The sequence below is a fragment of the Convolutriloba macropyga genome, chromosome 12 (assembly GCF_964194025.1).
Source record: "Convolutriloba macropyga chromosome 12, txConMacr16.3, whole genome shotgun sequence".
Taxonomy (NCBI): Eukaryota; Metazoa; Xenacoelomorpha; order Acoela; family Convolutidae; genus Convolutriloba; species Convolutriloba macropyga.
Genome location: NC_134479.1, coordinates 34,338,971 through 34,365,686, shown reverse-complemented (window position 1 = coordinate 34,365,686; position 26,716 = coordinate 34,338,971). Strand labels below are relative to the sequence as shown.

Genomic DNA, 26,716 nt, shown 5'->3' with positions numbered 1-26,716 from the left:
CAGCTTGACAAAAAAAACCGCTTAACAGTACAGTTAGATCATAGCTTTTAAAAGTTGCTTTTGTTTTTAGGATGAATTTGATGTTTTAAATAAGTTTGATCCCAAGTTAACAACTAACAAAGTTAATTTATACTGATGCATATACACTAAATGGTAGGTACACTATTTGTGCTCTTAAAGCGTTATTTTTGCTCAAATGCTTGCATGTATAAATGAAGAAAAGGAAGAAAAGAGAAAAGATGCCTCTGTTAGAAGATTCCGTGTTCGTGAGTTGCTTTTCTTTGTACTCCTCCAAAAGCGTGGACTCTTTGAACCGAACCCAACTATCGTCCATGATTGAGTTGAAAATGGCAGTTTGGGCTTTGTCGTAGATATTCTTGCTAGCTGGGTTTTCTGTCGCGCAAAGGGAGTTATTAATCTAATGTAGCTTTTTGGGGCTGAGTTCTCATTGTTAAAAAGAGGTTTTAAAATACAGCTGGAATCAATAAGAATGGCATGAAACTTATGATGATCATTGTAAAAGTTGTAACACGCACCTGCGCGTTATAATAAAACGAAAGTCTGCAGTGCCATAAGCTAAAATGCCAGAAGTTGTCTATTAACTCTCGGCATTTTAAATCTGCAATTTGCGTGTTTTAAAGCGAGGTTCCATGACTCCTGTCCCAATTCATTTTGAAATACCGGCTTAACATCTCAAATAAACGCCACAAGTTCTCAGTGAATTCAAGCAGAGTCACGTGACCTGCACCTATGGCATTTGCATCAAATCGGTAATAATTGATGAGAGTAATTACGCAAAATTTCGATAGTACGCCTTCAAGTTATTATTATGTGGTTGTACATTTCAAAAAATTGAACAGTACAAAATTGAGCTACTCTAAATAAAAAGTACCAGTCCAAAAGCATGCTTTTAATAAAAGACAGAGTGAATATTTTTATATTGCATAAAGATTGCAATAGTTTGGTTCAATTTGCTTAACGCCACGGTCCAAAATGAAACATAGCCGGCAAACGTCGAAAAAATGGACGCCGTTGAACCCCTTGGCGCCTATCAGTATTGAAACAGAAAAGGAAAACAGAAGATATAAAGATTTAGATAATTTTTTTCAATTGTTCTAATTTGGTGTGAACTTTCTCCAGATATCCTCCAAAATTATTTCAATCAGCGTCTAAATTGAAGGCCATTAAGCTTACAAATGTCAGCTAGTCATTGTAATTAACTTCGATAACCTAATGCACTATGACTTAGTGCCGGGCTTTATCGGTTCTGATTTAGTTCCTTTGACCTCTACTGTATTCACTATATTGCGTAATTCACTGAGTGAATGGATTTTGAAACCATTCAGTTGAAACACTAAGGTAAGTAGTAATCAAACGTGAAAGCCATAAATTATGTAAAAAGAAAAAGGTGAACAAAAGGTAAAGCGAGTTCAAAACACGTACCAGGACAAGTCATGACACAATTCAAAGAAATTTCATTGACGAAGCAAAAGACTAGACATAGCATGTACAGTAAATGGAGTAGGAAAACCAATTAGAAAAAATTGGATAACAAAAATTGAAAAAAAAAATCAAAGTCAAATTGCCGCATGTGAACAAAAAAAACACACAATCAAGATAGCGAAATTTTATTCGATCACCGCTTTCTCACTCTACATTGATATTGGAGTGAAAAAAAATTACGCCTCAAAATCACTTGCTTTTTCGCTCCTTTTATTGTTTTGACGTGAATAAATTCACTTCTCAATTTTGACTTCAGAAATCATAAAAAATATGTGAACAAATGTTTTAAAAAGCATAGGAGGAAAAGTCCTGAAAGAGTTCAAAGAATTTTCATTGATCAAACTAAAACGAGACCTTAGAATGAACAATAAATGGCTTGCTTTTTTGCTCCACTTCCTGTTTTGGCGTGATCAAAAATCCTTACACTTTAATTTGAGTTCAATAATCACGGAAATGTAAAATGTTTGAACAGATATTTAAAAAAAGGACAGTGTCCCAATACAATTCAAATTCTTTGAATTGCAAAAAAGAGAGCGCCTAAATAATAGTCGTTGAGAAGCTGACGGTGGCTATTTAAAAAATTTTCTTACAATTCAATGCACTATTTTGTTAAAACAGAAACCGTAAAAAACAACAATTTTTATTATCTAGATAGTTAACTAGATAGACACGTTTGTTTTTGTTAAGGTGGTTGATGTTGGGAATGCGTTGTAAAACTAGCAAAAACCAGCTTCACAATTAATTCAAAAAAATTATTAACGTTGCATATATCATAGCTAAAGCTCCGTTATTAACTAATTTTTAGCTGTCTGCTAAGCGAGATACCAGCAAAATTTATAAAACGTCTGAATTCTAAGCGTACTGACAGTGTTCAGACAAAAACACTCACTGTGTAGTCCAAAGAAGGTGAACACACCAAAATGAAAACGGTTGCTCTAATAACAAAGGTTTTAAGTTTGTAGAATTAACCCCTATTATTTTGTTACTGATCAACACTTGAAGGCATTGAGTGCAAAAATTCAGTCCTTCTGGTTTTGAAATTGAGCAAAACTTGAAAAAATTAATTCATTATAAACGAGCGTCTTCCTGACTCTAGCAAAGTCTCAACTAGCCATCGTTTCAAGGCCTTGAAACAACAGATAAAATTAGTAAAAGACTATATAATCACAAAGAAAGAACAACAAATATAATAAATAATCGCATTAAAACATAAACCGACTAAACGTCGGAAGAATTGCTCTTGAACGACTATTGGGATCTCTAATCAATTACAGCCTGCTTCAGTCGGGGGGCGGGGGAGCCTAAATGGGACTAAGAAGATCTATAGTGGGCTTCAAATAACCAAATTAGAGGTTAACATATACCACTAATAAGATTTAAAGTAAAAAAGGCACCAGTTTTGGCGCACTTTTCATGTGACTTTTAGTATTAAATTGCCGCCAATTGAGTTCAGCTGCTTGAAATTGTGATTGAGAGAGAATTTTAGATCACGTGAAATGCAAAAAGTCAAGGACGTAAAAGTCACTCAAAAAGTCAAAATTGTCAAGCGAAAATTTTGCATAAAAAACATAGCCGGTAGAATACCGGAAACGACTCGAATCGTCGTGCAAAATAATCTCTACCCTAACTCGGAAACAATCAGAATATCGAAAAAACACTAGAAATAACAAAAATAGTAGACCAATATAACATAAAAAGCGTTAAAATTTTTTCATTTCAGGGGAGCTGGGGAGGGGGGGGGGGGGGGGGGTTGGTAGGTGGGGGCAGGTAGGTGGTGGTGGTGACAGGTAGGTGGGGTGGCGGGTAGGTACGTTGCGGGGGGGTAGCTAGGTACGTGGGGGGTAGGTAGGTAAGTGGGGGGGGGTAGGTACGTTTGGGGGGAGGTACGTTGGGTAGTTTTTTTAGGGGGGGGGGGGGGTAGGTAGTTGAATGGGATCAAATTTTCTCAAATTGACCTCTTCACCTTGAATTACAGACTGTTACCAATTACTCTACGTTACAAACTAAGCTATTGTTAAAGTCCAATGTTCGAAAACAGAAGTCAACAATTAAAAACGGAGGTAAACGCTCGAATAGAAAAAAGTCAAAATTCAAGTATCAAATTTGGCTGGGCTGCTACAGATCACACAATACGGGATCTCTTTATGTATGCCAGTCAAACTTGACAAAAGATATAACAAATCGAAGGCAAAGATATATGCCTAAGACCTGTCTGTGCTATAAGTCTCAATTTAAAATAGTTGGGGGGCTGAAAGTATTAAATTTATAAAAGAGTAAATATAAAATTACAGCTTACTAATTACCAGTTGTGTAGTGGTGAATTGGAGGTGAGCTGTCGGGCGATCGTTCACTTGGGTGTTTCTTCAGTTATGTTATTTGTCGAAAAAGAAAGTTATAAAATTAAATCTGGAATTATTTGTCTAAGTTATTAAACAATTTTGTTCGACTATTTTATTGTTAAAGTGAAGTTAAATTTTGAGAAAAATGAAAGCAGTTGTCTGCTGCTTGTTTCTGGGAGTGAATTCTGTCTCTCTAATTTTATTCCGTCCCACTTCGCTGAGAGAAACAATTAATTCCTCTCAGCTCCGTTTGGGCCGATAGGGAGCGAATCACAAACTCACGTTCATAGTGAGGTGCTTCTTAATTTTCCTATTGGCCGAGAAGGCAAGAGAATTAACTCTTTTTTATCTCACGGAAAAATTATTGAAACTCCAAAAAATAATAAAAATCTAAAAAGCTGAGAGCATCAATTATTGATTTCGTAGGCGCCTGTTTTCTGCTTTTCCCCTCTTCTAAAACCGCAACAATTATGGTTTTCTTGGGGGCTTTTTATGAGACTCTATTGTCTTTTCCCCTGAAGCAATCTGCTTCATCTTTATTGAACTTGGGGGGAAAGATCTGCATTGCAACTGTCAAAAGCAGAAGAAATTTAAATCAAAAGAAACTGTGGTTTTACAGGCCGCCTACGTTCAACAATGTACATTTTCTATCCTGGATATAAGCGAGGAGATCCAGGCCTAAAGTTGTGTTATTTAAATAAGTCGAACTGAGTTGTTTAAATACTTGTGTACTCGTAGTCTTAACAAGCGTTAGTTTATTTAGCGCGCGGCGAAAGAATGGTTAATTAGCGCCTAAATACGTTCGCTCTAATGCGGGATTAATTATCCGCTCATTTGTAACGGCTCTCTTAATACTACAGCTCACCCCGATTTTTAAGATAGAAAAGAAAATGATTAAAAAAAGAAATATATTGCATCGTATATAATTTTATTGCGCTTGAGACATATAAATGAGTTACTACAAGTTCAGACAGTTATGAAATTAATCGCAAAGGGCGATAATGGTATGCTATAAAATTAATCGCAAAGGGCGATAATGTTGTGCTGTATTATTCAAAAAATTCTGGGGGCAAAATGACTGGACTTGACATCGGACTGTTACCATCGTCTTCGATCAAAAGAACCTCTTGTATATCGTCCTCAGTTGGTTTGTCCTTATCCATTGATTGTCGCTTTTTGTGCTTTTTAACTCTCCTTTTGAGCTCGGAAATTTTGGTTTTTTGTTCTTCGTTTTCCTTCAATAATTGTGTTATTTTGTTTCCTAGCTCCAGATTCTTTTCTCCAAGTTTTTTGTTGGCGTTTGTTATTTCTAGATGTTTCAAGGAGAACGTTTTTAGCATAGTTTGTGCATTCGATTCGCTGGTTTTTTGGAGTTGATGGGCAACGACATATTGGCGCCGCCAATAGTCGTTAGGTAGTTGCTTCTCCTCAGGTGGTTTCTGTGATTCCATTTTCAGTTGTTCAAATTTCAGTTGCAATTCTTGCAACTCTGTTTCCTTTTGAAATAGTTCCTGCCTGAATGTGGTGTTTTCCTCTATTAAACTACTGGTGTTTATATTTGATAGTTCTGGCATGTCGACAGGAAAAGCGGAAATGGCATCGTAGGGGACTTCAATATATGCGTCGAGCATGTTATTCCTAAGGGTATAAGTGCCATTCTTAGGGTCGCGATTTTTAATTCTCCACTTGTTGTTTTCTGTGGGGAGCGAGAAGGTTTTCAGAACTGGAAGCTTTTCGCTGGTGACTAGTATCTGTTGATGTCCATTTGACTGGATGATGTTTATTTTACTAGCAACTTCAAATTTGTTGTAGTTTGGTTTCAGGAAAAAGAGGAGAGAGTTAACGTACCTCGGGTTTTCTTTATTCATGTTTTCCTCTCGCGGTTTCTGTAATTTCAAACATTCTGAGGGTATCTTCCTGATAGCGTCGGGAACGAGATCTTCAATGTTGTTCATCTTAATAATTTTGTTTTTGTGATTGCTAATTTGTTGGATTGGGAATTGTCTCTTTCTGCTAATTTGCCAGTTGTTTTCGGGATCATATTGACTGGAAGTTGATGGAGATGCAATAGTTGTAGTAACTTGTTGTGTGTTCTGAGGTTTAAATGGAGGCTTTGAGAAAATAGGAGGCTGGGAAGAATGGGTTTGTGTTTGTTCTTGTTGTGTTGTCACTTGTTGATGTTGACTGGGGATTATTACGCTTGCGAGTGTGGGTCTGGTAGTCATTGTTAGTGTTTCCTTGTGGATGATCTAAAATTATTTGATTTTGGTTAGCCTGTGTCATCAATATCACACATTATGGCTTCTTTTCAAGTTTGCAATTGTATTGCTAATATAAAAAAGTATTCTATTGTAAAAAATGTTTTTTGTAAGGTTTTGTTGCTAACTGCTTTACTTAAAAATTATAATGCTAAATGCATTTGTTATTAAAGTTTGGTAGAAAAGTTTTTGTTTTGCTAAATGCAAAGTTAACTTTAATAAAGGAGGGGGGGGGCAATAATAAAAAAATTTTTATACTTATGCCAGGCGGGCAGCCCTGGCACAAGTACGTCTTTCTCCGCTGCCCGGAGGTGTGAGTCTTGGGGCGTGCGTCACACTAACACGGCTGCAACGACCCGTGCAGCTGGGGAGACAACCTTGCTTTAGCTGAAAGGAGGAAATTTTTCGGGTCGTTTTTGGAACTTTCAGTTATCGTGTTAGTGTTCTGAATTATTTAGGTTCAAAAGCCAGGGGGGCAGGCTGGAGAAAGCTGAGGTAACCCCTTCCCGAGAAAAAGTTAAAAGAGAGAAAAAAAAGATCGTTTGTACTTGAGTTGTTTTTGGTTTATTAGACAACGTCGTCTAAAAAATTTTTGCAAATGGGACATTTTTTCTGCTTATTTATGCACACTCGACAGAATCGGTGTTCGTCATGTTGGGAAAAATGTGGGTGTTTTGTTATTCCTAATTCTGTTTTCATTTTTTTTGCATAAATTGCATCGGAAGTAGGATGTGATCAGGACGGGAAGACAAGGTCGAAGACAGATGGGACATTTAGGGTTTGGGTATCTTTTAAAAAGTGCTTTTCTGCAAGGAATACATACATAGTGGGGATTTTCTTTGGGGAATTGCTTATGTAGTTTTTCTACAATAATGGTTTTTTGTGAACATATGGGGCAGATAATGTCCTTATGGGGATAGAACCAACGGAAACCGTCGAATAGGGATTGTGAAAGACCCATCGAGCGACTGTTATTTCATTTTCCTTATACAAAAACAGGAAAACCTCTGAGAAACTGCAGTAGGATGAGGTTAATAAGGAACGATATTGCAAGCAAGGTAATTAGGATTAAGATAAATATTTTTGTGGATAGGTCTAGATTGGTCATTTTCCGTATCTGGAGAAAATGGAAAGGAGGTAGTGATTAATAAAAAGGGATATTGCCAATGCGCATAAGAGGACAAAAAGAAGAATAAACAGTGTTACGGGATGCGTTTTGTCAATTCAATGAGTAATGTAGAACTAGGGTGAAGGAGGTGATTTGCTCCTGGTAAAAACTGAATTGAATTAGGGATATCGATTGGATCAAAACTGAAAGCAGGAAAAGAATTAAAATTTTGGAAGTTTTTGGACGCATTAGGTAATTATTTTTTCGCAACGAGGGCATAATTTATAGTCTTCTAAGCAAAATTTACAAAAGTTGACGGGCTTGTGATCACTGTGATGAAACGTTTTTGCAACAGAATATTGAAATCTTGTTTGTTTGCAAATATCACATTGAAACCAGTTAAAGATTGAAAAGATAACATTAAATTTAGAGCATTTAGGACAAAAATCGTAGCCCATATCGTTTATAACATATTGGTAACAGAGCAGACACATTACGTGGGGTAGTTCGTTAGGGGGGTTTTCGTGTAATTTCTTGAAAACAATTGTTTCACGTCTGCAGCATAAACAAATTAATGAGACCGGTTTGGATTCTATCGTATTGGTTTCTTTGTCAATTGTATTCATTTTTGAAAGATTGTTATTGAAAGGAATTATGGGATTGGCACAGTTGGGGGATTTGGTTGTTGATTATTTTGGGATTTTATTGTTTGGTCTATTACTAATATAACTATTAACATCAAAAAGTTGAAAGGAATACTTACAACTACGAGAAAAACTGTTAAAACGAAGGAGAAGGCTGCTGCAATAATCATAAGGGCCATTAATAAAAAATCAAGTACTTTGGGAATAAACATTTTGGATAATTTGTGAAGGTAGTTTTGAATTAAGGTTTTTACCACGGGTTGTTTGGGTCAATTGTTTGTTTGCATAAGGGGCATTTAGTAGTTGTGAAGGTCATACACTGCAAACAAATTGATTTTTCAGGGTGTAGGCTTTTGAAGTGGCTGTGGCAAGTGGATAACTTTTTGATTTCTTGACAAGAATCACACTGGAAATAATGGCAATGACTGATTGTATAAATGGGAGTTACGCAAATGGGGCATTTAGGTTGGTTCCAATATTTAAATAATTCGTTTCTACAAGGAATGCAAGCAAAATGCGGGGGCTGACCATTTGGGTTTTTGTGCAATTTTTTGAATTGACGGCAAGGGAGATAACAAACAGGGCATTCAACTTTAGGGGTTGTATCAATTTGAGGTTGCTGAGACGATATCTTCAGAATGTTTCCCATTATAAGGACAAATTAGAAAGATTCGGGTATACGAGTTCTAATCCATGGTGTTCAAGTTCGTTGGGGATAGTTACATTTAGATCTGCAATAGCAAAAAAGAAATTCCAGTGTTTCTCGTTTGGATAAATGTAATAATGATTAATGGTACCGGTGCTTAAAAACATATAAGTTATCTTGATACATGCTTTATACTGTGTGAAACAAATATTGAACCATCTTTCTACTTTAACAATTTTAATTTTTTCCTTACCAATAAACAAAATCATTTTAGTTTTAACAATTTGGAAAGAAATGAGGGGAAAAGAAGAAATTGATCAGAAAAAAAAGGATAGGAATAATGAGCAAGGGAAAAAAATTATTTTTTGGGGAGAGAAAGTTATGTGAAACAATTTACTTTACTGAAGAGCGCCCAAATTGACTGGGAAGTGCTCTTCGATATCGATGAGTGCGAGAAAGAATTCCCAGTGCATCATTCCCATTGTTACTCGAGTAGAACCCTCACATCCACGCTCGTAGTCTGTATAGTGTATAATTATACAGGGTTTAATCTCTGCTGTGGAAGTTTCAATGAAAGATCTCTCGAGGGACTCTACTTTGACTAGGCGCTCACCAAAGTGGAACAGCATTATAGGAGATCTAAATTAAAAGGGATTTTAGAACCATTTAAAGCTTGGGATATATTTATAAAGAATGTCCAATAGGGGGAAGATGGTGTTAAGGTAATGGTTCCATCAGTCCAAGTGTTTAAATATTCAAAATGGAGTATTAATTGTGGGATTACTCTGTTGCTTTTTGTCGTGACAAATGATTTTTCAAAAAATTGTATTTGTATAAGGCAGTTTTTGTATGAGAATATCATTGCTGCTTTTAATTGTTAATAGTTTCCAATTCTTTAGTAATGAAATCGTTTGGAGAACAATCACTTTTCGGCAATTCAAAATAAAGATTGTGAGGTACACAGTTTGGGTTTTCTAGAATAAATAGGAAGAATTTCCAATGAACTGAAAGAGGATTAATACTTATTAAACAAATTTTTTCACTTTGGATTTCTTTGAGCGTTACTAGCATAGTAGGTACGGGAGTTGGGTATGCATCAAAAGATCGTTGAATTTTTTGTAACTCTACAAATTTATTGTTAACTGCAAATATCATAGTTTAGAATGATACCTAAGCAATATAGATTGGATGTTGTACTTGAAATACCGAGTTCTCTTTGAATGCTAGAAAAATGGTGAATTCGGCGAACTGAGGATGAGTAATGAAAATAGTTGAAAGTCTGTAAATATTTGTCATGGGTTTTTTTGCGAAAGTCATTATACTTATAGCGGAAACATAGTATACGGCTAATAGCTCAAAATTTTGGTTTCCGATTCTGATTTGTAAGTTTCTATTAGTTAAATGAATCATGTTGCTGATCTAGCTCATTTGGCAGACTATTAGGGTCGAATTGTGCTAAATACACGAAATAATTCCAATACAACGAATGAGGGGTTAAAATCACAGTATCGTTTTCCCAAGTGTCCCAAAACTCAAAATTTATAACGATTTGAGGGAAAATGTCTCCGTGATTTTCTTCAAAAGTTTTCTTTATTTGATAAATTGTAACGAGTCTATCTTGAAACAAAAAGTACATTAATGGAAGCGTTTTAGTTGTTAATTAACTTATTGTTCTTCATTTCAAAACTATGTATAAAAGTATGTAAATGTAAAAAAAAGGATAAAAAAGGGTGTGTCAATTATTTCTGAAAAGAGGATTATTGACAACGATTGATATTTATAGATAATATATCAATCGGATTCACTGAGGCAAAATCGGAGTATGGGAAGAGTGCAGGCAATAGCTAGATAGACATAGTTGCGATTACATAGTTGAAAATGGATTATAAGAATTAAAAAGCAAGGAAGGAATCCACACATGTCTCTTACAGGAAAAGTCAAAGTCTAATAATATTTTTCTTCAGACGCTTTGAAACAATTTCGTATTCGACTCCAATGTTTACAAAAGTAATTGTGTCATCAATCAGGGCTCTTAACAATGAGAAGTATTGAAAATTTGAATGCGGTACGTCCAAGTCTATAATGTCACTGAAGTAGAAAGATGCAACTCTAATAGTTACAGTAGTTTTTAAATCGGAAAGACTTGAGGATAATATCTGTCCGGTGTATTGTCCAAATCGAATGAATAAAGCGTTAGGCTGTTTTATGAATTTGGGTTGCATAGCATAGCATCCTTGAGGTGTATCTAAACAAGATATTAATTAACTTATAGAGTCTAATACAAATAATTTTTATTATTTTTGAGAGAAATTATTTTTTTTTTTTTAAAAAAGATGATTTTTTTATTAACAGCTTTAAGGAGGTGCCACCACACTTAGAATGGTTGCATCATTTTGTGGTTGTGGTTGATGTGACGCCAGATTTGGGTATTCTACTTTATTATTTTCTGTATGACAATGCTCATCAATTTTATTTTCTCGAGGTTGATTCTCAACGCATTTGTAAGTTTTTTCTATTGTGCTGTAAGGTTGATAATTACTAAGCGGTAAAAAATGATTGTTGTTCTGCGGGGCCGACGGTTTGGTTTCGTTAGAGAATACCGGTGTAAAGAACGATAAGATACAAAGATTATATGTTGCTCCTAATAGAATTTTCCAAAAACCCATTGTTTTGTTGGATATTTTGTGGATTTCGAACGCTCTTATGATTGTTACGATTACATCAGTTAAGAATTTTATGCACAAGAAACAAGCAAAATAAACTCCAATTTTTTCCAGATAAAAAGTGATGATTCCAAAAGTGCCTTTGAACTGGTTTGTAAAAAATGTAGGTGAAAGAAGAGAATCTAGATAAATTTGTCTGTTAATTCCCATTGCCGACGCATAGATATCTTTTTGAGAATAGTCTATGCTTCTTCCTTCTAGAACTTCTCTTGAAATTTTTGTCAAAACAGATTTTGAAGCTTCCGAATGCAAGATATTGTCCCAAAACGATTTAAGTTGATTTGGTGTGTAAATTCCGGCACGTTGCGATTCGTAACCGGTAAATTTTGGAATAGAACTAATAACTCTTGAAGAGAATATTTTTGGCGGTTGTAAAGGAACAGGTGCTGGCATCAAATGGTACCATGAATTTTCATTATCAATATCTAATTGGTAGGCATTTTTGTAGCCTCCAACACAATCTACTTCGTTTGCAAAAGGGTAGGTTTGTCGAGTAATTGGGTCGACGAACATTGTCCTACCATCATAATGAATAGGAATCCTATCATAACACTGTTCAAGAACCTGAAGTGGTGAGTTTCGTTTTGGACAGTGGTACAGCCAACCTATGCTACCATCTGTGTCTAAGAACATCGAGCGGTTGCCGGTTAACATATATCCAGCTAAACGATTGTTTTGGATAGCCTGCATTAGTATCATTTGTTTTTGAGTTCGGTCAAGTTCGCATTGCTCTATGACCAAACCTTTCCATGCTTGTTTTATTTGCATGTAATTATGATATATGACAAAATCCATTTTTACCGCAAGGTTAAGATCATAGTCTAACTTGTCTTTGTCTAAGTGTTCCCATGCAACAAAACCATTGTCGGATGTTCGGATCTGTTCATCTGAAGGCTTCCTATTAAACCCATTTACACTTAGGCTATTGTCAGGTTCAACACGAAGTTTATGAAAAAATTGTTGAGTTTTTGTTTTATAAGGTTTGCCAGTCTTCATATTAAATCCGCCTTTATAAGAAACATATAAAGAATCTAAATTTGTTCTGTAAATAAATTCTGGTTTTCCACACACCTTTTCTTTTTCATCAATTACTCTAATTTTTATGTCCATTTCAGCAGGAGAATACGTTCCTGGTCCTTCATAGGGCGTCTCCGGTTTTTCATCACTCACTATGAAATACTGTACGTTACCAAGTTCGTTTTCATGTTTTAGCATTTTTGCGTTTTGTGAAAATCTTTTAGTAACTATACAATTTTCCGGTGCCTCCCAATTGTATGCAAAGGGGTCGAGTGATGTCGAATGACAACCTCCTTCTGAGAGGGCACAAGGAAGTTTTAGTCCTTGACTGTTATAGACAGTTCTGTCATTAAGATCAATATCGAGTACAGTTTCTTGCATCAGGGTTTCAAAAGAGAAGTGTTTAATTTGACCACGATTATCACAAGATGTTGATGATTCACCTTCAAGATCAACTCCCTGGTTTTTATAGGAGACAGTTTTTATTCCATGTTTTATATCAATTTCCATGTCTTCATCGTCAAATTCGGTAACAGTAATTTTTCCAGTTTTATTAGCATTTAGGCATTGTTCGGGTGAAACAATAATATCGTATGTTATTATTGGAGCGTTGTGTACAATTGATGAATGAGAAAACATACCACAATTATAGCGAATGAGCATTGCAGTGACTTCACACATAAGTGCTTTGACAAAAGTCCGATAAGACCGTTGATAAAGTGTTACATGTGTATCAACCATTTGAATGTTTTCGGGTGTAATTTTGCAAGGAGAAACTTGTGTTAAAGCATACATTTTATTTTCTTTCATTTTAGAACAGTCATAATGAATGACCCTAAGTTTGTTAGATACGTCATTAATATGCTCAGTAGCGTTAATAACTATAGAAAGAGTACAAAAGTAGAAAAGACTTATAAGTAAATAAGAAAAATAGAGTTTATCAAAACAAGGATATCTTTTCATCCTGTTCTTTTTTTAGCGCTTTAAGTCGGGAATTAAGGCTATGAGTTGTAGTAATAGGCACTGCCAGTAAATGTTGACTGGATTTATTGCTACCTAAAACAAAGTTAAGTAAATCCGGCTTGATAGCGTGATGGCGGCTTGGCCGAGCGACTAGAAGTTCGCCTATTATTATTATTATTTTCTAAAGTTTGTAAATTAGAAGGTCCTTGTTCCGATGTATTAGGGCGGAGAGGACTTAAATTAGGTTCTAGAGGTATTCTAGAATTGTGCTGTGGGCAAGGAGTTGAACTTCTTGTTCGACTACCGCTAGGTAGGTGTGTTTGGACTGGAGGTGGGTTATCACGACCACCTGAACTTGCTTCGTTGAATCCAGAATCAAAATTGGTAGGTGTTCGGTCAGGGTCGAAGTTCTGCACAGGGGAGTCTCTTCGTATGAAATTATCCACGGGGAAATATTCGGTGTTAGTGGGGCTTTGGAAGGAGAATTTAGTCAAAGGACTATTGAGTTTATTCATCTGACTTGTCATTAGATTATTATAAAATGTGTCACAATTATTTTTATCTATACCATACTCTAGGGTTAACTCTGGTATAGTTTCAGTAGCTGGGTAGTACTCGACTAGGTGATTTCTATGAGCGACCTTCCTGGTGGCCGGGTTGCTATCTAAAGTTAATTCATAGTTGACATTGGTTAGTTTTTTTTCTACAGTATAAGGACCTGATCTTAGTTCATGTAGTTTTTTTGACTTTCCTAACTCAATTTGATGGTTTTCCATTAGAACTTTTTGTCCAACCTCAAGTGGCTTGCCTAATTTGTGTTTGTTTCTATGTTTATGTGCGCGGTTATTGTTTTCTAAGCTCTTTTTATAAGCGTTATTGTATATTTGTTTGAATTGGTTTTCTCGCATAAGCAACGAATTGTTAATAGTCGGTTTTAGAAGTTTGTCAATTTCGGTGTTTTTTGAAGTTTGCAAGGTATGCCTGTGAAGAGGCAGGTCTTTGCAAAACTCGGAAGAGCATGTGAGTTGTGAATTTCGTAGGAGTCCTAACTTAAGTGACAGAGGTATCTGTGGTTTTTGTCCGAACACAATTTCATAAGGTGAGATTCCAGTACTAGCATTTGGAACCGTGTTATGAGAAAAAGCAAATTTTGGTGCCAGTTCGTCCCATTTACCTCGAGCTTGTTCTAGAAAAATTCGGAAATGTGCTCCTAGATGTTTGTTTTGGATCTCGACTTTACCATTAGTCCAAGGCGCATAAGCAGTTCGAGGTGCGGGTGTTATACCTAATTCATGAATGTAACTCGCAAAATCTTGGTTCATGAATGCCGAACCCTTATCATAAACAAGTTTTTGTGGTATTCCAAAAGACAAGGTGAACTTTTCTAAAGCTTTTATGGTGTCTACTGCGTCTGTGGAACGTACAGGGTATACTTGAATGAAACGTGAAAATGAATCGACAATAACTAAACAATGGTGTTTACCGTTCGATGGTGGATTTAAAGGTCCTTTGTGATCAATATGGACCGTATGAAAGGGGAATGGGACTGTATCAGTCCACTTTTCGAGAGGTGCTTCGTGGATATCTCTCCGTTTTTGTTTATTTTTTTGGCATTCAAGGCAATCAGCAATTAGGTTTTCAATCCATTTATACATTCCGGGCCAATAAAAAAATCGTTTTACATTAGCAAGTGTTTTATCTAAACCTACATGACCTGACAGTTCACAATGAGCTAGCTGAAAAACTTTAAAGAACAATGACAGTGGTACACAAATTTTTAAGTATTCAATATCTGGTTCGTCTGTTTGTTGTTGAATACATAAGATGTTACCTACAAAACTCAGTTTTTCAAAGTTATTAATGTATGACATTATGGCTTTAGATTGTCGGAATTCAATTTTCTTTTCATCTTTGTTATTGTTCGTTCTTAATTGACGAATTTGTTGTATTACTGGATCTTTTAATTGTTCTTGACAAATTACCGATGTATTTAAATCAACTTCTTTAGAGAAGATTGTCAGTTTATCGATGAGTTCTCTTGCATCTTTTATTTTTGGATTTTCGGGAAGGTTTTTTGCTAATTCGGTTTTATCTATACAAGTGCTATTTTTCACGAGAAAAACTTTATCGTATTCTAGAGGGAGTCTGTACTCCGAGTCTGTGATATTAGTTTGATCAATGTAGAGTTTGTCAAAATCTAATTCCGGTTACTGGTTCTCATTGAACAATTCAAATTCCGAAATTGGGTCAAAATTTTGTTCGGTTATCCCTTCATCAGGGTAGGAATCAATTTCTGTATAATGATCAGACGTTTCGTCTTCCTCCTGTTCTGACACAGGGGTTATTTCATGTTTGCGGTGACGCCTATAGTGGTTAATTGATGAACCATACGAGAAATCTTCCGAAATATTGTTTATTGAGCAAAGTCTGTTTTGATTATTGTCGTACTTTTGCTTTACCATTTTGTCATTTTTGAAAATGAATTTGTCGATACCCGTTATGCTTTGTTTTAGGATTGGAAAAAAATCATCAGCTGGTCCCTTTTCATTATCACGCAAAATGAAGTATTTTTCCTCATTGCCATGCTCGTCGTAAAAACTAATGTCTTTTGGTATCTTTTTGTGTTTAAGTTGATACTTGTCCAGATCTTTAAGTTTTACATTGCGACTTAGGATGTCGGGAAAAGCTAAGTTTTTTCCTTCAGTCCAAATAATTTTCAAGTTCTGAAATTGAGATATTACTAACTGGTATCTAAAAAACCTGTGAGAGAGTTTTCCTCTTCTACCCCATAGATACATTAAAGGCTTATGGTCGGTGTACACATATACTGGATGGGGAGAACCAATTAGGTAATGCTCATAAGTTTGTAGTGCAGATATTACACCGCAAAGTTCGCGTGCTGTGGTGCTCATTTTTTGTTCCTCTTTAGTGTAAATTCTAGAGTTAAAAGACACTATTCGTTTCCCTTCTGGAAATTCTTGAACGAGAATTGAGCCTACTCCTATAGAAGAAGCGTCTACATGCACGTGGAAAGGGTATTTAGTATCCGGTATTGCTAAGATAGTATCTTCGCTAATTCTGTTTTTAATGTCGTTAAACAGTTTTTCGTGTTCCGTTGTCCAGACAAATTTAGTTTCTGTGCGGGTTAGGTCATAAAATGGTTTGCAGTCAACATGCAAATTTTTGATGTACATGCTGTAGAATCCTAAGCAACCTAGAACTCTCATGACATCACGTTTGTTTTCAGGCGACTTAAGTGCTTTTAAATCTGCTACTCGCTTCTTGACTGGTTGTATCCCATCTTTACCTACTACATGTCCCAAGAACTGTACTTTCCTAAGGAAAAATTTAGTCTTTTCAGGTTGAGCTTTCAATCCTGATTTCCTTAAAAGTTCATGGTACTTGTCAATTATTTCAAACATTTCGGTTTCATCTTGCGCTTGCATGATGGTGTCATCAATGTAGGTTATAGCTTGTTTTTTTCTAATTGATGGTGCAAAATGGATAGTCATTATACGACTGAAGAAATTAGGTAGACCGCATAGGCCGTAAAATCCGCGTTCAAAGGTGTATTGTTTTGGACCAATTACAAAACTCACCAGCTGTTTGGTTTCCTCAGTTAGAGGGACTTGGTTATAGGCTGAACAAAGATCACTGGTTGTGAAGAAATTACCTTTTAATCTAGTTAATAGACTTCCGATTGGTTCGAGTGGCCATGAATATCGACTAAGGTCTGTTATTGAATTCAGGTATCGGGCATCTATAACCAGTTTTACTGTGTTCCCCTTGGGTAGGATTATGATTGGATTAATAAATTCTGATCCCATTTCTTTATCATTACCCATTTCCCGGATTATACCTGTTTTACACAGTTGTTCCAAAAGGTTTTCTAGTTTTTCCTGATAATGTAATGGTACTTTGGATGGTCTTTGTTTTGTCAAAGTTGAATTAGGTAAAAGTTTAACATGAAACTTTTGTTTTATCTTTCCAACATCGTATTTGTGTTGAGAGTAAACGTCCTTATTTTTAGTTAAAGTCCTCAGTAACTTGTCTAAGTTTTCGTCATTGATATCAGCTTGACTGAAATCAAATTTTTTGAGAAACGCTTGATCGGTTTTGTCAAATCTGTTAAGTTTTTCTTTGGGAAGTTCAACGGATGTGATGTTCTCATCAGTTGTTTCTAATTGTGGCTTAAGATCTTTGAGGTCGTCGCTAAAGTCTGTTTCTAATTCGTAGTTTTTGGTAAAATCTTGTTGCCTTTTTCGTTTTTCTGTTTTCTTTTGTTTTTCAGGAGTTTTGCTTGCAAAGAAATTTTGAATTTTTGAAATTTTTGGACCTTGTTTTTCACTAACATGGAATATTTGATCCCAATTAGTGTCACTATTCATTAGGTGGTTTATGAATGCAACGTTGTCAACTACAGAAAATTCTGGGTCTTGTCTAATTTCAATGTCTTCTAAAGTGTGCCCAATAGGACCCTTGTGGATGACAACCTTGTTGTTTAGAGGATTGTTTAGCATTATTGGTAATTCCTTTTCTTTTTTAAAACACTGAACATTGTAGGTATAAATTCCTTGAGCTTGCAGTTCACTTCCAATTACGAAGGAGGTTCCTTTTCTGAAGAATTCATTCGGAGGTCTAATTGATATTACTCGAGTTGATTTTGGTGCTAATGGTAGTTGCTGGTCAAGAGTTACAATTTTGTAAGAGCTAATGTATGGATAGCTTTTCGTTTGGTATCTAGATAGTGTGACGGCTACTTCAGGGTAGGTTTTTAAATCAATTTTTGGAGTGGTTAGGTCAATAGATTTTACTGTAGATTCAAGGAAATCCATTCCCAACAAATTCGGCTTGCAACCATCTTTTGGTGAAACCCATGTGGTAACTTCCACTTGATACTTTCCTTCAATGTCGAAAGAGGTTTTGAAAGTAATTTGACCTAGAAGTTTTAGTTTCTCACCATTAACCGCTAAAGTATGATTTTTTGAAGCTTTCATCTCAATGTGTTGTAATTTACATAGTTCAAGATAAGTGTGGTAATTAATTATAGAGCTTGATGCTCCTGTGTCCAATAAAAACTGTGTTTCTAAGCCGTTATTTTTATTTTTGTCTCCGACGGATTGGTATAAATTAATATAAATATGTGAGTAACTTGTTTTGTTATCAGTAGTGTTTATGAACGGAGACCTGTCTAGTTTAAATACTCGTCGTTGTGATTCTCATTATTGTGATAGTCTCTGGAAGTTTCACTGGTAAAGTGAACTCGAGGGCTTCGCCCTTCACTGTTATCTCTTGAATGAGTATTATTGTTTTGTCTAGTAGGTGTCCTATCCCGGTCATGGTCTCTACTCCTATCACGATATCGATTATCTGATCTTGGAGGACCGTTGCTTTGTCTATCCCTACTATTTTGCCTATTGTTATTTCTGTAAGAGTTGTTTCGATAATTATTTTGTCGTTCCTGTGATCGGTTATCGTAAGAAGATGATCGATAATTGTTTGAAGAGTTTGATGGGTACGGTGATCGATGTCGGTAGTCTGATCTAGAGTTGTTTTGATAATTGGATTGATTTTGGTTATAACTATTTCTCTGTCTGTCCCTAGAATTTCGATTGTCATAATTGTTTGACTTGTAATTTTGTTGACCTGGTGAATGGCTCCTACTACGTTTATAATTATCTGTGAACTTTTCTCGTTGTTGAGGTGGGTTTCGGTTTTCGTTTTTAAAGTCCTTGTACTTAAAGCAGAAAGCTATTGTGTGACCTGAACGTTTGCAAAACTTGCAGAATCTAGTCTGGTTTTGTTTGAATCTGGGATTGTCGTTGTTGTATGTGGCGTTTATTTTATGATCTTTCATTAGATTTGCAATTTCTGTGAGTTGGTTTTTTAACCCTTCTATTTCTATTTTATTGTCGATACTACTTGAGGCAGTACCCGTGAAATCACTGCTAACAGAAAAACTTAAGTCTTTAGTTGCTACATGATCCTGTAATTGTTGCCAAGTTGTAGCTGGGTTTTCTATTAACCGCTGATGTGCCTTTTGCTTGAGTGTAGGTGGCGTTAATCCTCTTACAAAGTACTCCATACACTTAGCGTTACGCTGGTCGTTGTTAAAATCTGGATCTGGCCATCCTTTTTCAACTGCTTTTGTTACTCGGTGTGTATAGCTTTTTATCAACTCATCTGGTTGCCTTTTAATACTCTCGACTTCAATTCTTTTCCTATACTTGTCTTTTGCATCAGTAAAACGGGTAATGAACTGATTTCTAACTTCGTTCCATGCTAAACCTGGTGCTAAGGTTTCAAACCATTGGGCTGCGGGCCCACGCAAAACCGAACCAAACAACGCTTTTTGTCTAGCGTCGTATGCTGCTTGCAAATCAGCATCCGCAGGATCTCTTGTTCCTAGTGAGAATTGGATTTTTCTTTGTATTAAACTAAAGAATTCCTGGGCATCTTCAGATGGGTCTAAACCTGTAAATTTCTCTAACGCTATGTCGGGGTACGCAACAACGTTCGCTGCCATGTTTTATTTTAGCGTACGAAAAGAATATTTTATACGAATGTATTATTAGTTTGGGTAATTAGTGTAGAAAATATTTTTGTTATAACAATTATGTAATAAAACGCTAATACTAAGGTAGAAAGTTGAACTGTTTGTTTTGTGTTATGAATTTTATTTGTTTAGGACCGTTTAATGATTGTATTTTAAATTCAAAGTTTTTGCCGTTATCAGTACTAAAAATTTCAACCCAAGAGTAAATATCGGTTTGCTCAACGGTAAAATTTAATAACCAAGGATAAGTGCTTTCAGAGTGTTTAAATTCAACAGAGTATTGGTGAAATCTGTTTATTTTTGAAAATCTAATTTGTGTGACAAATTCTGTTTTTATAAGTAATTTAACTCTATCTGGTAAACTCGGATCGTCAGGAGAAACGTTGATGTATTTTGGTTTAATAATTTTTAAGATTTGTAAACCAAACGGGGGAATTTTATTTTGGTGGCTCATCCACACACAAGATGATAACGTTTATGCTAATTCTATCACACTGTTCTGATTTCTTAGAGCACACAAAAGTTCCTTAAAGTTTGGGTTGGTCCACTTGTAAGTTATGTAGATTTCAGTTTCTGTTTCGCTAGAAGAGTGATGGTAAATGCATAAAAAGTTTCTGTTCTTGTCAGTTAAATAATATGAAACTTTGCCTATTTTGTTATGTACTTTAATACTTATATTTAGATCTTGAACGTTTACTTTAATATATGACATATAAATAACATAGAACAATTGTTTTTGTTGTTTTATTAATGTATTTTTGTATGAAATTACACAGAAGACAGTATAAAAACGTTTAATACGGGATGTTTAGTACATCAGTAGTAGTATTTTTGTAGCTATTATTATGTTTAAATATTGTTTCTTAAGTGCTTGAGTCTGTTAATGACCGTATTTTAACATAAGACAACAACTTTTCTATGATAAATTTGTGTACAAATTGGGTTAAAAAGGCTAGTTTACGCTCTTTTAATTAATTATTGGCTAAATTTTCTGCGGGAATCTCGATCACACTATTTTTAGTTTTTAACAAAGTTAGTAAATTGTGAAAATTAGGGTTCTCAGATGCATAAGTTATACAAAAATCAGCGGGAGAATTATGTTCAAACACGTAGAAAATAGCTAAGAAAGTAAATCCGTCAGTAATAAACCGTGTTATTTTACCCCTTCTAGTGTTTTCTATTGCTGTTAGATTAAGATGTTCTACAATAATTATTCCAGTTTGGTCCATGCACTGTTTAAAACCTCTATTGGTGAAATTTTTATTGTGAAACCGGTTAAAATGGGGGAATTCTCATCAATTTATGTTATTTTCAGGCTAAAAATCTATGTTGGGGGATAAAATTTAGTTTAAAACCCGTTATTCTTTGTTAAATTTGAGCCTTATTGAGATTTATGTGGTCAAAACTTGGTTAATATTTACTAATTTTGTGTAAAAATGACGTTAATATGGCTATTTTCTTGAGTAATATTGGTTAAAATTGGATAAGAATGATGTTTTTAAGGCTTAAATGTGATTAGTATCCGTTAAATTATGATAAAAGTAACGTTAATTTTGTTAAAATTTGGTTAATATTTGAGAATTTAGGTGAAAATGATGTTTATTTGGTTAAAATTGATTAATATTACCCCACCCGGGTCAAGGAATTGATAAAGCAGAGTGAATATTCAACTAAGGAAGGCTTAAATTTAACCAAAATTGGGTTAGTTAATGTGAAAATGCAACAACGTGTGCTTAAATGTGTAGAAAATTAGATATAAATTACACTAAACACGTATTGGGGGGAAGAATTCTGGTTAAATTTACGTTAAATTGTTTGAAAATGCTATATTTTGGTCAAAAATTCAGTAAAAATTAGACATATGTTACTCTAAATATGATTTGGGGGGATGATTTCTGGTTGAAAATTGGCTATTTAGTGTGAAAATGCTTAAGTTCTGCTGTGAATTTGGTGAAAATCGGCTAAAATTTAGTTTAATTAGGTGTTGGGGCGGTGAAATTTGGATAATTTTTGGTTATTTGGAGTGTATATGCTACAATTTAATCATAAATTTGGTCCAAATCGGGTCAGAAATAGTCTAAACAAGTTTTGTGGGGATAAATTCTGTATAAATTCCGATTATTTAAAGTGAAAATACTAAAATTTAACCATAAATTTGGTCAAAATCGGGTTAGAAATAGACTAAACAGGTTATGGGGGGATGAATTTTGTATAATTTTCATTTATTTAGAGTGAAAATACTAAAATTCAACCATAAATTTGGTGAAAATTGGGTTAAAATCAAATTAAATATGTTTTGGGGGGATAGAATCTGGTTGAATTTCGGTTATTTAAGGTGTAAATACTAAAATTTAACCATAAATTTGATGAAAATTGGGTGAAAATTAGGCTAAATAGGTTTTGGGGGGATGATTTTTGGTTAAATTTTGACTATAAAATGTAAAAGTACTTCAATTGTTATATAAATAAACTAAAAATTGGACATAGATTACCCCCACCCGGGTCAGAACAATTTTACAAGAGCAAAGAATCAGTTGCCTGTTACTATTTTAATGTAAATTTACTGTATTTCGGCCGTAAATTTGATATAAATTACTCTATTTGTTTGTCTATTAGTGTGCTTTCACTTCTGTGGTAGTGGTTATTTTACTATTTTAATCCGATCGGATAGAAAAACAAAAATTCAGGCGTGATTCTTTCCTCTGGGCGCACCAGTTATCAAATTTGGCTGGGCTGCTACAGATCACACAATACGGGATCTCTTTATGTATGCCAGTCAAACTTGACAAAAGATATAACAAATCGAAGGCAAAGATATATGCCTAAGACCTGTCTGTGCTATAAGTCTCAATTTAAAATAGTTGGGGGGCTGAAAGTATTAAATTTATAAAAGAGTAAATATAAAATTACAGCTTACTAATTACCAGTTGTGTAGTGGTGAATTGGAGGTGAGCTGTCGGGCGATCGTTCACTTGGGTGTTTCTTCAGTTATGTTATTTGTCGAAAAAGAAAGTTATAAAATTAAATCTGGAATTATTTGTCTAAGTTATTAAACAATTTTGTTCGACTATTTTATTGTTAAAGTGAAGTTAAATTTTGAGAAAAATGAAAGCAGTTGTCTGCTGCTTGTTTCTGGGAGTGAATTCTGTCTCTCTAATTTTATTCCGTCCCACTTCGCTGAGAGAAACAATTAATTCCTCTCAGCTCCGTTTGGGCCGATAGGGAGCGAATCACAAACTCACGTTCATAGTGAGGTGCTTCTTAATTTTCCTATTGGCCGAGAAGGCAAGAGAATTAACTCTTTTTTATCTCACGGAAAAATTATTGAAACTCCAAAAAATAATAAAAATCTAAAAAGCTGAGAGCATCAATTATTGATTTCGTAGGCGCCTGTTTTCTGCTTTTCCCCTCTTCTAAAACCGCAACAATTATGGTTTTCTTGGGGGCTTTTTATGAGACTCTATTGTCTTTTCCCCTGAAGCAATCTGCTTCATCTTTATTGAACTTGGGGGGAAAGATCTGCATTGCAACTGTCAAAAGCAGAAGAAATTTAAATCAAAAGAAACTGTGGTTTTACAGGCCGCCTACGTTCAACAATGTACATTTTCTATCCTGGATATAAGCGAGGAGATCCAGGCCTAAAGTTGTGTTATTTAAATAAGTCGAACTGAGTTGTTTAAATACTTGTGTACTCGTAGTCTTAACAAGCGTTAGTTTATTTAGCGCGCGGCGAAAGAATGGTTAATTAGCGCCTAAATACGTTCGCTCTAATGCGGGATTAATTATCCGCTCATTTGTAACGGCTCTCTTAATACTACACAAGTCATGAACAAACTTGCTTTCTGCTAAAAAAAAATCCTGTAGAATCTCAATACTCCTCTTCGAGTCGTAAAAAGACACACACGTTTACAATAATTGCTATTAACTACGTTCAAAAGCAATTAAACAATTCCGTTCAATAGTAATGTGCGATTGCAAAATTCAGTTCAAAATTTTTTCTGTATAAACCTGATGTATTTTGATTTCTAAAATAGCCTCAAAACAGACCACTGAGATCACATAGTTATAAAAATCACCAAGACTAAAGAAAAAGCTGCATTTAAGAATATGATATTTTTCTTTTTTTAAATCAAACTTCAAGCACTATTGTATTTAATGTAATATAGCCTTATAATTATCAAGCTTGATCGACCTATATTAATCTTTGAATTTTGATTTAATAAGTTTGCTTTCTGAAACTGGATTCAATAGTTGAGTGCAGAAGCCATTTCATTGAGCAAAATGTATCATACGAGATCAACAATTTATAAAAGAATACCTTAAGAATTTGTACACAGTGCAGTGACAAATAAGGTCACGCACACAAATTCAACTCTATGGTGGCAAAATCACTTAAGAAGTCGCAATTTGAGTTCTTATCGCATGATCAATTGTTCGTAACAAAAAATAGGGAACACGACGAATCAAACAAAATTAAAACGACGTCTCCTGAACTGCAATTCAAAGAAAGCAGTTAAAATCAAAAGGTAAATAGCCTCACGTAAAATCAGAAACGCAAATTTTTGTTCGAAAAGTATTTTAAAATTAGAGAGATAAAGTTTTAACGGCACAAAAATACCCACTGCTATACTCCGCTTCTTTTTTCAGCGTAACCAAAAATCTCACTCCATTTTGATTTCAAAGATCTCTAAAACGTGTGAACAGATCTTTAAAAAAGAACCTTAATTGAAAAAAAGCTCCAATACAGTTGAAGTTCTTTGACTTGTCAGAAACCCCGATAAGATCAATAAGATCATCATTAGCCTCGCTATCGCTTCGGAGCAATTCAAAAAGACAATAAAAAGTAGTTTTTTAAACTTAACTTCACACAAACAAATTCCCATTTTGGAAAAACTGATGTTCACATTGTTTCCTTTACAGGACATTTTCTGTAAAATCTAACAATAGCTCCCTTTTAGGTTCTGAACAATTTCTGCTCTGACGTTCCAGTCGATGTTGATTTGCATAATACCTGAAAAGTTTTTCAAATTAGTATTCAGATCAGGTGACAACATAATGTATTTTGATTTAAAGTGACATATTGAGCGGGTGATTCTATCAAATGGGAACTTATGTGCTATTTTGTAATCGTTCATTAGTTTCCATATGCAAAAATTAAAGACCATAATGCATGTAATAAGATACCTTTTCATCATTACGAGTCCAATGTCCGAAAAATCGAGTGTACATACTCGATTTTTTTTGACGGTTCTCACGACCCATGTATTAAAATTAGAGTTCTAAGCGTGCGTGCAAAACACTGACTCTTTGCTAATCTAGTTTAAAATTCCTTCGAAATTTGTTATATGTGCCCCCACCTTTCATAATGCTCTATCGTGTGAAAACCTCGGACATTAATAATTTTTCAATTTTTTTCACGTCATAAGTCACGAGTTTTCAGACTATCAGTAACTAATTTCCACGTCACTCATTCTTCTGGTTACAATATCTAATTACCGAAATGACACAAAGCCTAATTGATGGTTAATTTCAAAAATTTTTGCTCTCGATGCAATTAATCGATTATGAAGACAATAAGCGGCTCTACCTTTACACAGAGCAATGTTCACAAGAACAATTGAGCCTTTAAATTTGGCCTCAATTAATTACTATTATAATAACATGCTCAAGAGAGATGATATGTATCCGTGAATACTTGTGAAAAAATGTCAGCCCCTCACCTCCACGGTATAAATATTTTATTTAGACGTTTTGCGTAACTAAATTCCATCGTTGAAAATTTATGAATTGTGAAAAATGAGGACACGTTTTGGTCACCTGGTTCCACAAATTTCATTGAAATTTGCCTTTTTGGGCATTGGCCATGTAATGCGTAATTAGGAGCGTGAAACTGACTTTGGTAAGTTTTATAGAGGCAACAGCACGATGTGAAAATAATGGATCGTCAAAAAATTTCATCCCATGAACACATCTCCGTGTTCATAAGCCAGGATGGAAAGATACTGTGGTACTACTGTACAAATAGGTTTCTGTGATCTATTAAAAATAAGTGTGCCGATTAACGCCAGTTTTAACATCAGGGCGCCAAATTCATATCAATGCTCACGAACTAACAAATTGCAAACAAAAAGTATTGTAAAAACGCTTACTCACTTTCTTGTTTAAATGTGTTTTCTATTAGCCTCTGAAAATGATATTAACAAAATCTGATTAATTAATTTGAAAGAATGTCGATTTATTATTAGAGTTTCGTGAGAACTGAATACATGACGTCATAAACGTGCGCAATAATTTTTGGTATTTTATTTCAAACTGGTATCCAATAGAGGCAATGTATCCTGAATTGTCTTCAAATGTTGATATCAAAAATTATAATATATTTCGCAGCATCTCGTATGTTCTGCGTTTAATTTTTGGTATAAATTAAATACAAACGGAAAATTTTTGTTTTGGTATATATATGGTTGCACTAAACGACAAACTATTTTAGCCCTATATAAAAAAAGAACAAATTTTTTTATAATTGTTTGAAATTGATTTCATTTCAACATATAAGCGTTTGTTTTATTGATTGAAGTGATAGTTATTTATTAGGTTTAATCATTAAAATTTGAATCCAGCTAAAAAACGGAACCCTGCCATATTTTTTATTTTTTAGTCTGTCTCAAATCCGCAAATCTGTCGAGGTGGTATTGCAAATATATTTTGGAACTTTAAAAGATATAAATTAGCCCTGGGAGATTTTTAATACATTTGATCATATACTAGGAAAATGAACACATTAGGAATAAATTAGATGGCGCTAGGAAATTAAGCCGAAAGGAAAACTAGCCGAATGGAATAATAGCCGAAAAGGAGATATTAATCAATCAGATTTGAGAACGGCCTTGATATTGTTCGGTTGCGATAGATTCATATCAAGTTCCACAGGCCGCTGAGGCATGGCCGTGGCCCGCGAG

General features: G+C 34.7%; 1 protein-coding gene across 5 annotated transcripts in view; it reads right to left on the bottom strand.

Moving 5' to 3' along the window:
• Window positions 1-249: 249 nt before the first annotated feature.
• The window catches only part of LOC142350687 (uncharacterized), a 46,320-nt gene continuing 19,853 nt past the window's right edge, over window positions 250-26,716 (bottom strand). For 4 of the 5 annotated variants that reach the window (XM_075402615.1, XM_075402612.1, XM_075402613.1 and 1 more), the window contains exons 8-9: window positions 24,700-24,768; window positions 250-393 (exon numbers count right to left, since the gene is read on the bottom strand). In XM_075402615.1, the coding sequence (XP_075258730.1) occupies window positions 392-393; window positions 24,700-24,768 (71 nt within the window). In that variant the 3' untranslated portion in view covers window positions 250-391. Of the gene's footprint in view, window positions 394-24,699; window positions 24,769-26,716 lie in introns of those variants that run through there. The other variant, XR_012760895.1, reaches the window with a different exon arrangement.